This window comes from Mercenaria mercenaria, chromosome 3 (assembly GCF_021730395.1).
Source record: "Mercenaria mercenaria strain notata chromosome 3, MADL_Memer_1, whole genome shotgun sequence".
In the NCBI taxonomy this organism is placed as follows: domain Eukaryota; kingdom Metazoa; phylum Mollusca; class Bivalvia; order Venerida; family Veneridae; genus Mercenaria; species Mercenaria mercenaria.
This window is the reverse complement of record NC_069363.1, coordinates 13,012,449-13,030,650: the sequence shown is the minus strand read 5'-3', so window position 1 is coordinate 13,030,650 and position 18,202 is coordinate 13,012,449. Positions and strand designations below refer to the sequence as shown.

Genomic DNA, 18,202 nt, shown 5'->3' with positions numbered 1-18,202 from the left:
AGTTTTTGACCGCATGTGACCCAGTTTCGAACTTGACCTAGATATCATCAAGATGAACATTCAGACCAACTTTCATACAGATCCCATGAAAAATATGGCCTTTAGAGAGGTCACAAGGTTTTTCTATTATTTGACCTACTGACCTAGTTTTAGATGGCACGTGGCCCAGTTTCAAACTTGACCTAGATATCATCAAGGTGAACGTTCTGACCAATTTTCATGAAGATCTCATGAAATATATGGCCTCTAGAGAGGTCACAAGGTTTTTCTATTTTTAGACCTACTGACCTAGTTTTTGATGGCACGTGACCCAGTTTTGAATTTGACCTAGATATCATCAAGATGAACATTCTGACCAATTTTCATGAAGATCTTGTGAAATATATGGCCTCTAGAGAGGTCACAAGGTTTTTCTATTTTTAGACCTGCTGACCTAGTTTTTGAAGGCACATGACCCAGTTTCGAACTTGACCTAGATATCATCAAGATGAACATTCTGACCAATTTTCATAAAGATCCCATGAAAAATGTGACCTCTAGAGTGGTCACAAGCAAAAGTTTACGGACGGACGGACGGACGCACGGACGGACGGACGACGGACGACGGACACCGCGCGATCATAAAAGCTCACCTTGTCACTTTGTGACAGGTGAGCTAAAAAAAAAAAAAAAAAAAAAAAAAAAAGAAGTCCACGCGCATACATTTAGACCGGGTGACCCCTGCGCGTGACCCCTGACTATCTACGAATCAAAATGCGGCTTTTGTTTTCAAGTTTAGCATTTCTACTTTCATTTTATTTACTTTTGGAAATAGCTGAAGGTCGAGTGACGTCATTTTCTGTGTTGTCAAAAACATACATATGCCTGGCGAGATTGCATAAATAAAGGGATTTTACTGTTATTTAGCACCCCTGTTCACAATAATGTGAAAATGTACCATTATTCAACTCAAATAACCCCTAGGTTAAAGGTCAAGGTCACTCTTGGTGGTTAAAGATTACCTAAGTCTGTTCTGTGTCTGCTCAATAACTCTGCTATGAGGTTTTAATATTACTTGACACAAATATGTCTCATAATGAGTTTATGTGTCATGTGCAACACCCATACCCTAGCCTAAAAGTCAAAGTCACATTGGAGGTAAAATATTTTAGGTCACTTTTCTTGTCCTATCTGTGAACTTTTTCATTCATGCATTGACATTTTAGTAACGTTATGCTCAACATTACAAGCTGATGTGTAATATGGACCAAAAAAAAAAAAAAAGGTCTATTTTCTTCAGAATTACTTCCCTTTTAAAAGATGTATTTCATTTCATTTCTTTGTTTTACTTTTTAACCAATTTAATCTTTAAAACCATAAGACAGCGCGCTCCACTATTCCGCGATTTAACAGTAAAATGAATTTATGTCTTAATAAGAGACCTTTACATTAAAAGAAAGATACACCAAGTCATTCTCTTTTATTTTACTAAAGTTATATCCAGAAAGCAAAGATTGCCCAAAAACTTTATGAAAGGGGCATAATTCTGTCAAAAATACAATTAGAGTTATGTGGATTGTAACCACACATGCAGATGATGATTATAAAAAATTATTTTTAATTTCAAGTCATTATCTTTTAAAGTACCAAAGATACATCTATAATCGAAGCTTTCGAAAAAATTTGACATGAAAATAATTCCAAGTATAACAATTTGGTGACCTTGACCTTGGGTATAATGGGCCCAACCCTGCACATACTTTGTTTGTATGCTAGACCATGTTTAAGTGAAGTAACAGTAAGATATAAGAAATACTAACAAAGATATGACAGAAAAACAAAGGTTGCCAAAAAATTTTAACCTTAAAAATAACCTAAGTATAACACCTTGGTGACCTTGACCTTATGTATAATGGGCCCAGCCCCTGCACATATTTTGCATGCCTAACAATGTTAATGTGAAGTTACAGTCAGATATAAGCAATAATAAAGAAAAACAAAGGTTGCCGAAAAACTTTAACCAAGAAAGCTCGCGTGGAATAGTGGACCTAAAAATGTATTAATAGATGTTTAAAGCAATTAACAACCTTAGATTTTCAGCTAAAAATGGTAGGATGTTCTTACACAAAAATGACATCTCCTCTCTTAGAGTAAGCAGGTATAGCACTGGCTATTGTTGCAAAGCCATAGGAATACAGGATAGCTTCTTCGCAATTCATAAACTTGGCAAGTCGGTCCTCTAGCTCCAAATGTACATCTGCAATATAACAATACTCTTTACAAGCTGAAAAGTATTCATAAGAATAAGTATACTCTAGTATTTGAAAGGACATGTTTCGACCCAGCCGAGGTTAACAACTTCTAGCAGAATTACATCATACTAAGGCTGCATGTATAACACTTCCATTTTACTTGTATATTATTTGACACCATTTTTCAACAGAATTTCTGTTATGTCACTTGCAATGGTGGCAAGTTACCTAGTCACTAAATCTTTACAAGGACTGACATTTTTTTCTCAACAAAACCACAACCTACCCAACATAAATTGGCGTAGGGCGAATGACTTTAATCTGTCAAACATTTATGAGAATATTCAAATCACCTGTGGATAGAACTCTCAAATACACAACTTACTTATCAGACATTCTAACATTATTTAATTACAGAATAGAGTTGCTAAACTGAGATAAATGGATGGATTATTAATGCTTTAACGTTGAAGAAAACTGTTAGTTATGTTGTTATCGTATCACTGGAATTTCCACATCTCCACGGCATGTTGATTGTACACATCAAGTTTCATTTGAAGTGGATGAAAACTGTAATAAGAGTTGAGTATAGAAGAAAGTGTGATGGATGTGGACTGTTAAAACCCACATGCCCCTGATGTCAAAGACACAGCAACAATCATGCTGAAAACCAATTATCAAATCTGAAGAGAAGCAAAACTAACCCATAGTTCCATAGAAACCTCTAGGACCACAAGAACCAACACCATATTTGCTCAATGCTTTCTGGGCAGCTGCCTGTAGAAATAAATAAAACAAACAACTGAAAGAAAAGAAAATGGATAGTCTATGAAATTCCAAACAGTATTTTCTTCTTCTGCACTTTGCGACTGAAGTTTGACTTTGAAAATATTTAAAAATGAAAAAGAAGAAAGACTTTTCATACAATTTTCACAAACACAAGAGAAAATCAGTCCTCAGTCCTAGTAGTTTCTTTTATAGTATAACAAGACAGACTGCATGCTAATAATTACTTATAACACTAAAAAAGTAAAGTCAGGAAGGAAATTAACTAGGGCTGTCATTGATTGGGTCTTAGGCATATCGACGACACCGATATATCAAAAGACAAATATCGATGATACATCGATATATCGATTATTAAGTTAGATTAACAACCTATTTGTTCATATGCATACTATATATATATATATATATATATATATATATATATATATATATATATATATATATATATATATATATATATATATATATACACACCTTCCTGTAAATGCTATTTTTAGTTTTATTGCCTACTTGTCATATTTCTGTTTGATTGTGTTGTATTTGTATTTATGAAATAAAAGAGATATATAACAATTAATAACATCTTTCATTTTTATTTTGCCTTCACTCCTTTTTTGCATTTATCCAAATTTACAACTTTGTGAACTTAAGTTGTTTTTTAGGGTCTGAGTGTTTATTTGGATAGTTTTTTCTCTCGGTAAAAAATATCAATTTTTGAAAATGGGAATCGATAATCGATCAACAAAAAAATATCGTTGATACATCGATATCGTTTCTATCGATGACAGCCCTAAAATTAACAAAATGTTTCTCTCAATTGTGATCTAGTGGCAAGTCTTGCAATATTGCTTAAGGTATTTGGTCCGCAAATAAGTTCAAAATAACAGTGCTATTAAAATGTATGAAATATTGATGCCTGGTAAGCGAACATAATTTTGGTATCATTTGAAAGTGCATTGTGTACTGAACAAGAAAATATAAATTACATGACAAAATAGGTTATAGAATTTTTACCTTCTTACTTATAGTTGTCAATGATACTTCAACAGAAATCCAGTTATCACAGTGTAAGATTTATTATACCATGCATATTGTTATGGTCATCTTATTTCCTAATTCTTGTTTAGCAGATGCATATCTTTCAAATGATACCAAAAAATATGGTGCTCCATTCATCGAAATGTTATCTATTTGTGAATCGGATACCTCAATAGAAATAAACAATCCCTTGTTGGTCTGTACAAGGCAAGCTCTAGCCCAGTATTTTAAAGCCATTAACAATCCGGATTCAGTATTTTTTCAACCAGATGAAGACGCAATTTATTTTAACAAGCGGTTTGTAGAAGGGGAATTTCAAAGTATGTTTGAGGAACTAGATCTAGAAATAAGCGAAAGCGAAATTTTACGCGCGTGTACAGAGCTGAATAACGGGAAATACGGAGGGCCAGATTTTTTTATAAATGAGTTTTTCAAATATGGTACAACATCTTTACTACCGTATCTGCATAAACTTTTTAATAAGCTATTGAATGAAGGGTATTTTCCATATATACAAGGGCAGAAGGTTTTATAATACCTATATTTAAACAAGAGCTGTCTGTAAGACAGCCAAGCTCGACTATTCGAAATATTGTCACAGAAGCAGGAAATTATTACCCAAAATGTTAAATATCAAGAGTTTTAAGTTCAAAAGGGGACATAATTTGACCAAAATGCATATCAGAGTTATGGGACTTGATGCTATCAACTAGTTTTATAACCCCGAAGAAACATGTTAAGTTTCAATTCCATATCTGCATTAGTTTTGGAGATAGTAACTTGCATGTAAAACTTTAACCAGAATTTTCTAAGTCCAAAAGGGGGCATAATTTGCCCAAAATACATGTCAGAGTTATGGGACTTGATTCTGTCAACTAGTTTTATAACCCCGAAGACACATGTGAAGTTTCAATTCAATATCTGCATTAGTTTTGGAGAAAGTAACTTGCATGTAAAACTTTAACCAGAATTTTCTAAGTCCAAAAGGGGGCATAATTTGACCAAAATACATGTCAGAGTTATGGGACTTGATTCTGTCAACTAGTTTTATAACCCCGAAGACACATGTGAAGTTTCAATTCAATATCTGCATTCGTTTTGGAGATAGTAACTTGCATGTAAAACTTCAACCAGAATTTTCTAAGTCCAAAAGGGGGCATAATTTACTCAAAATACATGTTAGAGTTATGGAACTTGACCCAGTGAGGTTGGTAATTGACCTAGAAAAAGAATAAATAAGTTTCAAAGGGGGCATAATTTGCCCAAAATACATGTCAGAGTTATGGGACTTGACCCAGTGAGGTAGGTAATTGATCTAGATACGAAAAAATAAGTTTTAAATCCATATGTCTTTTAGTAATAGCTGTATGTACTTGCACACAAAACTTTAACCAAAATTTTCTAAGTCCAAAAGGGGGCATAATTTGGCCAAAATACATGTCAGAGTTATGGGACTTGACCTAGTGATGTAAGTAATTGATCTAGAAAAAGAAAAAATAAGTTTCAAATCTATATGCCTTTTGGTAATAGCTGTATGTACTTGCACGCAAAACTTTAACCAGAATTTTCTAAGTCCAAAAGGGGGCATAATTTGGCCAAAATGAAGGTCAGAGTTATGGGACTTGCTGCTATCAACTAGTTTTATAACCCCGAAGACATGTGTGAAGTTTCAATTCAATATCTACATTAGTTTTGGAGATAGTAACTTGCATGTAAAACTTCAACCAGAATTTTCTAAGTCCAAAAGGGGGCATAATTTACTCAAAATACATGTTAGAGTTATGGAACTTGACCCAGTGAGGTTGGTAATTGACCTAGAAAAAGAATAAATAAGTTTCAACGCTATATGCCTTTAAATGATAGCTGTATGTACTTGCATGCAAAAACTTAACCAAGGTGTGACGCCGACGCCAGGGTGAGTAGAATAGCTAGACTATTCTTTGAATAGTCGAGCTAAAAAGGAGTTCCAGCCTCACCAGAAAATTATAGGGGTGTCACATTGTTAAGCACACTAGGAAAACTTTTTACCAGGATCTTGAATACACGACTAAATAAATGGGCTGAATACTATCACGTATATATTGAAGCGCAAGCAGGGTTTAGATCGCAAATGGGAACAGTTGACAACATTTTTGTCCTGCAAAGTGTAATAAATCACATACTTAACGAAAATAAACTTTTGTTTGTCTGCTTTGTAGATTACACGAAGGCTTTCGATTTTATTGTGAGGGATAATCTTTGGCTGAAACTAATCCAAATAGGCGTAAGAGGGAAAACAATGTCAGTTCTAAAATCTATGTATTCAGCCGTTAAGTCAAGAATTAAGGTACAAAATTCGCTGAGCAAAAGCTTTATATGTATGCTAGGGGTTCGTCAAGGGGACTGTCTGTCACCTTTTCTTTTTTCTATGTACATAAACGATCTAGAGGATACTTTTATGCTCAAAGGTTTTCATGGCATCGATTTAGGAATGTTCAAACTATTTTTACTATTATACGCCGATGATATCGCTATTATTTCCGAAACAGCAGAGGAACTTCAATATGGGCTAGAGGTATTAAAGGAATATTGCGACAAATGGAAACTTACCGTAAATGCAAATAAAACAAAAGTAATGGTTTTTAGAAAAGGGGGAAGAAATAGAAGAAATCTTAGATTTGTATATGGAGATGCAGAAATTGAAATAGTTAGTAAATTCACATATTTAGGAGTAGTTTTTACCACAGGCGGGTCATTTTCAAAAACTTATGAAGTTCTAGCAGGTCAGGCACTAAAGGCAATTTTCAAACTTAAAATGTATATACAAAATTTCAACAATTTTTTAGTAACACACACACTAGATCTTTTCGATAAGCTAATTATATAATTTTAAACTATGGTTGTGAGGTATGGGGCTTTAAAGAATTAAAGAAGTTAGAAAATATTCATTTGCAGTTTTGCAAAAATTTATTAGGCGTATGGTTACAAACACAAAATTCGTTTATATATGGAGAGTTAGGACAAGAACCTTTAATAAATAATAGACTGTATCAGATAATAAAATTTTGGTTTAAAATATTGAAATCAGAAAGAAACCGATATATTAGAAAAGTTTATGACATGATGATACATCAGTTGGAGCTTAAACCAAATAATAATTGTTGGGCAAAATCAGTCAAATCATTATTAGAACAATTGGGATTTCATTATGTTTGGTTAAATCAAGGAGTAGGAAATGAAACTTTATTCTTATTTATCTTCAAACAAGAATAAGAGACGATTTCCTGCAACATTGGAATGAATCTTCAGAGAATTCTTCAAGGGCTTCTTCTTACAAACTGTTTTCAACCTTCGGTTTTAAGTCTTACTTAGATAATGTTTATGTAATGAAATTTAGAATAGCATTAACACGACTGAGATTGTCAGCACATAAATTATTGATAGAAACAGGCAGATGGCACAAGCCGAACAAAATCCAAAGAAATGAAAGGAAATGTGTGATATGTAATAACCTAGAGGATGAATTTCACTTTTTACTAGAATGTAAACTATATAAAGACCTCAGAGCGAAGTATATACATAAATATTACTGGAAAAACCCAAACATACCAAAATTTACAGAACTGTTATCAACTGAAAACATTTCTACCCTGAAAAAATTGTCCACTTTTGTATACAGGGCTTTTGAAATTCGTAAAACTATCTATTACCCTTAACATACTTTTCTCCTCTCTGATATTAGATGCAGATAATTACATGTTTATGTAGGTTCTCATTTAATTATAACGAGTTTAGTATGAAGTTAATATGTTCAGTGATTTGTGTTAACTGACAGAAATGTTTATGATCAAGACAAATGATAGTATATCTAGATAATTACAGGTTTAAGTAGTAGATTCCAACTTAATTAAAACGAGTTTAGTATGTAGTTAATATGTCCAGGAATTGGTGTTAATTGACAGAACTGTTTATGACCAAGACAATTGCTTAAAGATATGTCAAATTGCATAGGTATACATCTGATCTTATGTGTATTTGTAAAATCACTAATTTTCACACCGCCATAGACATTACTATTTAAATGTTATATGATTATATGTTATATGAGAACTCATGGGTTTGTAACCTATTGTTAATAAACTATCTATCTATCTATGGAGATCGTCCTATAGAGATAGCAATGTTTCCTGGAAGTCTAAATGAATATGTTCCTTAAATTAAGCATCACTATTAATTTCTAACCAAACAATTCTTGACTTCAAATATTTTTTAAACATGCAAACTTTATTTTCACAAAGAGCTACTTGAAAGTAATGGAGTTCTTATTATTTAGGTGAGATTGAAGTTTTACCTCTATAGATTCATCACCCAGGAGACCGAGGAAGTTGAGCGAAGCCATGTTCATCACAGATTTCCCATTAATAGTCATTATCTTGTCTGGTCGACTGTAAACAACAAAAACATCAATGTTAACTTTATGTTATATGAGTCTGTTTGTACCATCATTATTTCTAACTTTCGTACAAGATTATACAGTTTCTGACTTTTGGTGAGGTCGATATATGGATTTATCAAGTCAATAAATCCACATACCGACCGAACCGTAAAGGCAACAACTGTTTTATTATTAAATTCAGCCTACTTATAAGTATAAAAATTAAATACAAATATCTGCAGCCTTTGGCCATTTCTTGTAGTAAATTGTGTATGATGTTGCATTGTTTTGAAGTCAAACCGTGATGACGTCACACCTGGCTGATAGGTATTTTTGGCTCTGCCTTTGAGTCAATATGACTTTTTATCATTTCAAGTTCATGTGACCACCTCCAGACCAATGGAAAGGACTATAAATATAGATTTAATAATAAAAGAATTTATTATTTAAATGAAACAATTTCAAACTAGAATGTGTCTGTAGGACACAGGGTGTGCCCCCCACTGGTACATTTGTCACAAATAAAGGGCAATAATTCAAATGATTGCAGTGTTAATGGGGTTTAGCCTAAACAACATTTTATGAAAAAGGTTCATTATTCTAGGCCATATATTTTTGAGCTATGAGCATCACAAACAAAAAATCCACTATTTTTGGCTATTTCAAGGGCAATAACTCTGTAATAAGCGAAAGATTCTCAAGAAGAATGCCGAGTGTGCAAGGTCACATCATAATAAAGACTCAAGCAAGGTTTCATGAATTTACATTAAACGGTTTTTGAGCTAGGCACATATTTAGGTGAAAATGTGCATTTTTTTACTATTTGAGGGCCATAACTTTAAAAATAGGGGGTGGAGCCAGCCAAAATTACGAGGTGTGCAAGTTTATATCATGATAAAGACTTATGCAACGTTTTCAACCATTTATATTAAATACTTTTTGAGCTAGGTGCGTCAAAAGGTGAAATGTGCATTTTTTACTATTTCAGGGGCCATAACTCTGATTATAGGGGATGGAGTCAGACAAAAATAGGAGGTGCACATAATCATATCATGATAAAGACTCACACAAGGTTTAATTAATTTATATGAAATAATTTTTGTGCTAGGCGCGTCACAAGGTGAAAATGTGCATTTTTGACTATTTCAGGGGCCATAACTCTCAAAATAGGGGTTGGAGCCAGACAAAAAATAGGAAGTGCGCAGGTTCATATCATGATTAAGACTCATACAAGGTTTAATCAATTTATAAGAAACACTTTTTGAGCCAGGCGCGTCTCAAGGTGAAAATTTGCATTTTTGACTATTTCAAGGGCCATAACTCTGAAAATAGGGGGTGGAGCCAGAGAAAAAATAGGTGTGCAAGTCCATATCATGATAAAGACTCATAGAAGGTTTAATCAATTTATATGAAATACTTTTTGAGCTAGGTGAAAATGTGCATTTTTGACCATTTCAGGGGCTATAACTCTGAAAAAAGGGGGTAGACTAAAATGAAAAATAGGAGGTGCGCAAGTTCATATCATGATAAAGACTCATGCAAGGTTTCATGAATCTGTATCAAATACTTTTTGAGCTAGGCGTGTCACAAGGTGAAAATGTGCATTTTTGACTATTTCAGGGGCCATAACTCTAAAAATAGGGGATGGAGCCAGGTGAAAAATAGGAGGTGCGCAAGTTTAAATCATGATAAAGACTCATGCAAGGCTTCATAAATCTATATCAAATACTTTTTGAGCTAGGCGTGTCACAAGGTGAAAATATACATTTTTGACTATTTCAGGGGCCATAACTCTAAAAATAGGGGGCGGAGCCAGACAAAAAATAGAAGGTGAGCAAGTTCATATCATGACAAAGACTCATGCAAGGTTTCATGAATCTAAATCAAATACTTTTTGAGCTAGGCGTGTCACTAGGTGAAAATATACATTTTTGACTATTTCAGGGGCCATAACTCTAAAAATAGGGGGTGGAGCCAGACGAAAAATAGGAGGTGTGCAAGTTCATATCATGATAAAGACTCATGCAAGGTTTCATCAATTTATATCAAATACTTTTTGAGCTAGGCACGTCACGAACTTCTAACAGACGCACGAACGGATAGATGGACAGACGCACAGACAAGACCAAATCTGTATGTCCCCCACTACTCATGGTAGGCACAAAAAGATAAGCACTGATTGCCACTTAAACTCATGTCAGACATGAGACATCACTCCCTACTTAGGTGTAACTACAGTAAGAATGTGTTGTGTGTGTAGTACATACCCGGAGATAATGTTGTTGTTCATAGCCTGCAGTATGGGATGGTCATCTGGTACATCTGGAACCAGAGGCTCCGGTTGCCACTCATTGATCAGATCCTCTTTCTCCTGGTGATACAAATTTGCTTATAATAACATAAAAGGCTATTAATTTGCTTTCTGAATGAACAGCTGTATAAAGGATATGGAGGTAGGCTAACTGAGCAAAGTGTCCCTTTCTATAGGTAGATGATGTACTACTATTGGGCACATAAATCAATGCACATTCTGCAGTGTGACCTGTAAGGCAAATCCGATATAAACATCTGCAATATCACTCATTATATTATGACTCTTAAATTTTGTTTATCTCATGATATCATATTTAATTTATCACAAAGATATATTCTTGTAAACAAACTTGAACAAGCAACTTTTCAGTTTCTTCAAAACAAACTTGCATGCTTTACTAAATATAGATCTGTCAAGCACCAGCCAATCATATCTGATTTCTTTAAACAGGTAATCCAGTCAGCAGCCTTGTTACGTTCTGATTAAATTTTTTATTGACTATTTACTATTTTTCTTATGAACAATCTCACTGAGACATTAAACACCCTGCTCTTTTTTACATGTAGTCATAAAATAAAACACTTACTGTATGATAATGTCAATGAATATTCAAATCTATGGATCTGACTGGTGATATTAACCTCATCGTCCCATATAAAATATTTATGTTACATTAAACTAGCTCTTCTGTGCCATTGTGGGTATATATATCACCATTGGTAAGCTTTGCTTCTTTGTTGTATTGACTTTAACCCAATTTTAAAGCAGTTTTTCAGATATAAACAACAGTCAGCTAATCTAAGCATTGTTCCTGGATATACTTTATCCCCACAAGTAACTTAAAACTGTCCCACATGAATCAGAGGAGGATGAAAATATGAAGTGGAACAGAAGTTCTTCTGTTTATTATCATGGAGAAGAAACGCCTCACCTACAACCTCTTAACTGAAGTTTTAAAATCTACTTACTGAGCCAGCTGGGCACATACAGGTCATTTATAGCTTCATGATCAAAGGACTGGCTACAACAAAGTAACTCGACATTGAATATACATGATCTTTATCAGATTGAAGAGAGAGTTAAATACAAAGAAAACTTACCTTTTCTGTAAGTATTGTTTTGTTTGGTGCATAAGACTTTGAAAACAACAACTTTATTATCAATATGATCAGAAGTGCCTCAAATATCAAATGGTAGGCTGGGGCCTGAAAAAAAAAATTAACAAAAATACAAACTAGAATGTGTCTGTAGGACACAGGGTGTGCCCCCTACTGGTACATTTGTCACAAATAAGGGGCAATAATTCAAATGTTTGCAGTCTTAATGGGGTATAGCCTCAACAAACATTTTATGAAAAGGATTCATTATTCTAGGCCCTATACATTTTGAGCTATGAGCATCACAAACAAAAAATCCACTATTTTGGCTATTTCAAGGGCAATAACTCTGTAATAAGAGCTAAGATTCTCAAAAAGAATGCCAAGTGTGCAAGGTCACATCACGTTAAAGACTCCAGCAAGGTTTCCTGAATTTACATCTAATACTTTCTGAGCTAGGCACATAATTAGGTGAAAAAGTGCATTTTTTTTACTATTTCAGGGGCCATAACTTTAAAAATAGTAGAGCCAGCAAAAAATTAGAGGTGTGCAAGTTTATATCATGATACAGACTTATGCAAGTTTTCAACCATTTATATTAAATACTTTTTGAGCTAGGTGCGTCACAAGGTGAAAATGTACATTTATGACTATTTCAGGGGCCATAACTCTAAAAATAGGGGACGGACCAAATTGAAAAATAGGAGGTGCACAAGTTTATATCATGATTAAGACTGCTGCAAGGTTTCATGAATCTATAGCAAATACTTTTTGAGCTAGGCATGTCACAAGGTGAAAATGTGCATTTTTTACTTTTTCAGGGGCCATAACTCTGAAAATAGGGGGCGGAGCCAGATGAAAAATATTAGGTGCACAAATTCATATCATGATTAAGACTCATGCAAGGTTTCATGAATCTATATCAATTACTTTTTGAGCTATGCGTGTCACAAGGTAAAAATGTGCATTTTTGACTATTTCAGGGGTCATAACTCTAAAAATAGGGGGTGTAGCCAGACGAAAAATAGGAGGTGCGCAAGTTCATATTATGATAAAGACTCATGCAAGGTTTCATCAATTTATATCAAATACTTTTCAAGCTAGGCGCTTCACGAACTTCGGACAGACCAGACGGACAAGACCAAATCTATATGCCCCCACCACTCATGGGGGTGGGGGGGGGGGGGGGGGGGCACAAAAATCATAGTCCATCATACAAAATCAACAGCTGCAACACTTTACAGCTGCACTATGTTCCTCATTACTAAAATATCTTATCATTAGGTTATGATTTAAATCTAGAAAATCATCAGAAAGAATATTTTACTTGGCTTAATACTTAAACCTACTGTATATGCAAAGTTTTGAAATTTTAAAATATTACAAATTTAAAAGATGACATTGTTTCAAATATTAATGCTCAAATATATATTGTCTATGGTTGTCCCAAGTGGTTTAAATGATATAAAGAGATTTTGCCTGATAGATGTGAATCTGCACTAAAGCAGTACAACTGGATTGCCAGAATACTGTTTAATGTCTTGCTCAGAATAACATTCACATTGCCAGTTTCATTTCCATACATATGCCGTGTGGGAGCTAAGCAAATTGTTTGAGAAGATTCTCCCACTTCAGTACGAATGCTATATCAGAATGATGAGCGGCTATCATAATAGCCCTGAACCAACATTGGCTATGACTATTCACCACTCTTTGTCCTGAAAAACTTTAGCTCGAAAATACGGCGGCTGCATTGCTTTTGCTCGTTTGTTTTAAGTTTTCTCAGGGGATTTGTTCTGTTGTTAAAGTTAAACCAACACAATTTTATGTTATCAGATTTATAAGCTTATGTACATAATCTAGACAGTTTCCCTTTATGAAAGCATCCGACCATAACTTTGATCCAACTTTGTTGTAGGACAAGCGGGTCGATACCGGAAACATTTGAAATCAGCCATTTTACGCAAAGGTGTGCAGCTATTGCTTTATCCATTATCTATTAAAATATTGACAGCTAATAGCTTTTCAAGGGTGGTTGTTCACTACAACTGAAAACAGTCTGTTTGGGAAAGAAAGGGAGAAGAAGCAAAATATTTCTTGTGTAACTAGTAGACAGTGGGTCTGTTTCCTGCTCCCCTGGACTTCAGATTAATATAATACTTTGATACCAGATTTACGAGTGTAGTGAGCACAGAATTTCTTTTGCAATGCTCCAAAATCAGGGTTCTCACTAGCAATTTCAAGTTGCAGTCCTGGGACTCCTAAAGCAGAAAAAGTTGCAGTCCCAACTACTGACTAGACCGTCGGACAGACTTAAACTTTCGTCAAAACACAGGCCTCTATTGTACTGTCAAATTAAGTGTAGACCGACAGACATTTTGTAATGACAATTCTTCACCCAAATATTGTTAAGGTGAGATAAAAAGGTAAAATAGGTAAAATGTAGTCAAAAATTAATGTTGGACAAAATCACTCCTGGACCCCCCCCCCCCCCCCCCCCACACACACACATCCCCCACCCTCCATCCCTGCTGTTTCTGGTCCTCCTTGACGAAATCCTCCTGCGAATTATCAAGTTGGACAAAATCCCCTTGTGAAAATAGTCAAGTTTGGGACAAATTCCTCTGATAAGATTAGTTTCATAATCTATCATTCTTTTTGAGTATTTCACAGAATGTGCATTTGACTATCGGTCATATCTAAAATAGGGTGGAGCAACGAAAAATAATGCAAGTTCATTTATGATAAAGACTCTGCAAGTTTCATCATTTATATAATACTTTTCAAGCAGCATACACAACTTGACAACCAGACGGTCTAGACAAATCATTAATGCCCACATATGCGTGGGGGGGGGGGGGGTCACAAAAATCATTGTCCAATCATCAAATCACGCTGCAACATTACAGCTGCATTATGTCCTATACTAAAATATCTATCATTAGGTTATGATTTAATCTAGAAACATCAGAAGAATTTAATTACTTGGCTTAATAACTTAAGCCTACTGTATATGCACAGTTTTAAATTTTAAATATTACAAATTTAAAAGAGACATTGTTTCGATATTAAAGCTCAAATATATATTTCTTTTGTCAATTAAATGTAAAAGAGATTTTCCTCATAGATGTGATCTGCACTAAAGTCTACAAATGGGCCAATCATTCTTGCAAAAATCACATGAGTTATTTTCTTGCCTGTCGGGTCAGCTAAATTTTTGAGCAAGTTTGTCAATGTTTTCAGAATAGCGGATATTTAGGAACCAACATGCTTGACTATAACATGAAAAACTTACTGAAAACTGATTTTTCTAAGTTCCAGGGGAATTGTTCTGTGTAAAAGCAAGACGAAAATTTATGTTATTGATTTAAGCTGCTTATGAATATAGACAAGTTTCCAAGTTTTAAAGCAATAGCTTTGATAACTTTGGTAGAAAGTGAACCTAAACATTAAACTAACCAAGAAATCTATTTATATATTTTTAAAGTACAAAAGGGGTCACTACAATCTGCAAAACAGTCGAAGATGGAGATAGATATTCTTGGGCTATACAGGGGTCTCCCTTACTGATGTGACAATATACCAAGTTTAAACAATATTTACAGTTTAGGAGCACAAATTTCTGCACTCAAAACATCTCAAAATTTAAGTCAGTCCTGCCAAGCAGAAAGTGCAGCCCAACCTGACTAAGTGGACAAGACTCATCATTTTTTCAAAAACAGGCTACTAATGCCCTATGCATGGTGTGACGCGCATTTGTAATTTTTATTTGTAGTAAAAAAAGGTAAATAAAAATTGTCCAACCAATTTTAACAAAAAGGACCCCCCACCCCATCTTCAAAAACACGATCAATTGCTGTTTCTGGTTGACAATTCCTGCAATTATGAATGGTTGAAAAACCCCTTGTGCAAATTTTAAAATCTCATAATTTTTTACCTTTTTATTGCAGAAAGTGAACTTAAACATACAGTAAACAAAAAGAAAATATTTTTTTTAATAAAAGGCATAACTTACTTGCAAAAACATAAGAATGACAGTTATGTCTTGATCAACTTTGGTAATGCTTCTCATGTAACACAGGTTTGCAGAATTTCAAAAGACAATAGCTTTGAAATTATGTTTAATTAAGCAATACACTTTTTCTAAATCATATGCTAAACAGCACGTTGTGTGTCACAATAGAAATTGTATATTTTCTAAGTCAAAAGGGCCATAATTCTTGCAAAAAGCAGGATGGAGTTATGTTTCTTGCTGTACAGGGTCAGCTTATGATGGTGAACAAGTGTTGCAAGTTTTAAAGCAATAGCTTTGATAGTTTAGGATAAAAGCTGACCTAAACATAAAACTTAACCAAGAAAACTGATTTTCTAAGTCCAAAAGGGGCAATAATTCTTGCAAAAAGCAAGATGGAGTTAATGTTTCTTGATGTACAGGGTCTGCTTATGATGGTGAACAAGTATTCCAAGTTTCAAAGCAATAGCTTTGATAGTTTAGGAGAAAAGTTGACCTAAACATAAAACTTAACCAAGAAATCTGATATTTTCTAAGTACAAAAGGGGCCATAAATCTTGCAAAAAGCAAGATGGAGTTATGTTTCTTGCTATACAGGGTCACTTATGATGGTGAACAAGTATTCCAAGTTTCAAAGCAATAGCTTTGATAGTTTAGGAGAAAAGCTGACCTAAACATAAAACTTAACAGGCAACGCCGACGCAGACGCCGACCGCCAGAACAAACTCATCATCAAGTGATGACTAAGTAACTCATCATTTTTTTTTCTCCCCAAAAATCAGATGGGAGTAACAATAGGGAAAAGCACCGCCTTGCGGGTGCTGACGCTCATCTGATTTTTTTTGTGTAATAGAAATATTGTCCTACCCATGATTTTCTAAGTCTAAAAAGGGCATCATTCTTGCAAAAAGCAGGATAGAGTTATGTTTCTTGATGTACAGTGTCCACTTATGATGGTGAAAAACTGTTGCAAGTTTTAAAGCAATAGTTTGATAGTTTATGAGAAAAGTCGACTTAAACATAATACTCAACAAGAAAATGATTTTCTAAGTCCAAAAGGGGCAATAATTATTGCAAAAAGCAGGATGGAGTTATGTTGCTTGCTGTACAGGGTCAGCTTATGATGGTGAACAAGTGTTGCAAGTTTCAAAGCAATAGCTTTGATAGTTTAAGAGAAAAAGTTGACCTAAACATAAAACTTAACCAAGAAATCTGATATTTTCTAAGTCCAAAAGGGGCCATAAATCTTGCAAAAAGCAGGATGGAGTTATGTTTCTTGCTGTACAGGGTCACTTATGATGGTGAACAAGTGTTGCAAGTTTTAAAGCAATAGCTTTGACAGTTTAGGAGAAAAGCTGACCTAAAATAAAACTTAACCAAGAAAACTGATTTTCTAAGTCCAAAAGGGGCAATAATTCTTGCAAAAAGCAAGATGGAGTTATGTTTCTTGATGTACAGGGTCTGCTTATGATGGTGAACAAGTATTCCAAGTTTCAAAGCAATAGCTTTGATAGTTTAGGAGAAAAGTTGACCTAAACATAAAACTTAACCAAGAAATTGATATTTTCTAAGTACAAAAGGGGCCATAAATCTTGCAAAAACCAAGATGGAGTTATGTTTCTTGCTATACAGGGTCAGCTTATGATGGTGAACAAGTATTCCAAGTTTCAAAGCAATAGCTTTGATAGTTTAGGAGAAAAGCTGACCTAAACATAAAACTTAATAGGCAACGCCGACGCGACGCCGACCCGTAGGACAATACCTCATCAAGTGAGTGAGCAATGGAACGGTCATGGCACTGATGTTGTGTATCAGAAAATGGATATCAGGAGTGTAGCTAGATTAAAAAAGGGCAGGGTGCTGGCACTGAAAAGGGCACTTCTGGGGGGGGGGGGGGGGGGGGGGGGGGGGTCAGTCCGGGACTATGTTCCCCCAGGAAAAAAATATAACTGGTCCATGCACTCAGTGCATTTTAACATACTTTAGGCATGGTATTTAGCACAATTTAGGCATGTTTTTTTGGCACACTTTAGGGATGGTATATGGCATACTTTGTCTTTTAATAGGCTATGTCTGTCATCTCTAATACCCCTATTTATTAACTAAAAATTCTGCTGTTTGTATTTTACTTGGCACTGATTATCAACTTGTAACATTTCTTTGTAATTGCATACTGAATAACAATATCTATGTGTTTAGGCCTATTTTACTTGTTACAATTTCAGTACACATCTTCTCCATGTACTTGATATTTATAAATTTATACATGCAACATATTATACAGAAAATAAAGTTTAAACTTCCACT

General features: G+C 34.5%; 1 protein-coding gene across 2 annotated transcripts in view; it reads right to left on the bottom strand.

Annotated features, from left to right (window-relative positions):
- The window catches only part of LOC123525406 (serine palmitoyltransferase 1-like), a 66,478-nt gene that overhangs the window by 32,744 nt on the left and 15,532 nt on the right, over positions 1-18,202 (bottom strand). For both annotated transcript variants that reach the window (XM_045304444.2, XM_045304445.2), the window contains exons 2-6: positions 11,887-11,991; positions 10,740-10,843; positions 8,389-8,482; positions 2,936-3,008; positions 2,104-2,236 (exon numbers count right to left, since the gene is read on the bottom strand). In XM_045304444.2, the coding sequence (XP_045160379.2) occupies positions 2,104-2,236; positions 2,936-3,008; positions 8,389-8,482; positions 10,740-10,843; positions 11,887-11,991 (509 nt within the window). The remainder of the gene's footprint in view (positions 1-2,103; positions 2,237-2,935; positions 3,009-8,388; positions 8,483-10,739; positions 10,844-11,886; positions 11,992-18,202) is intronic.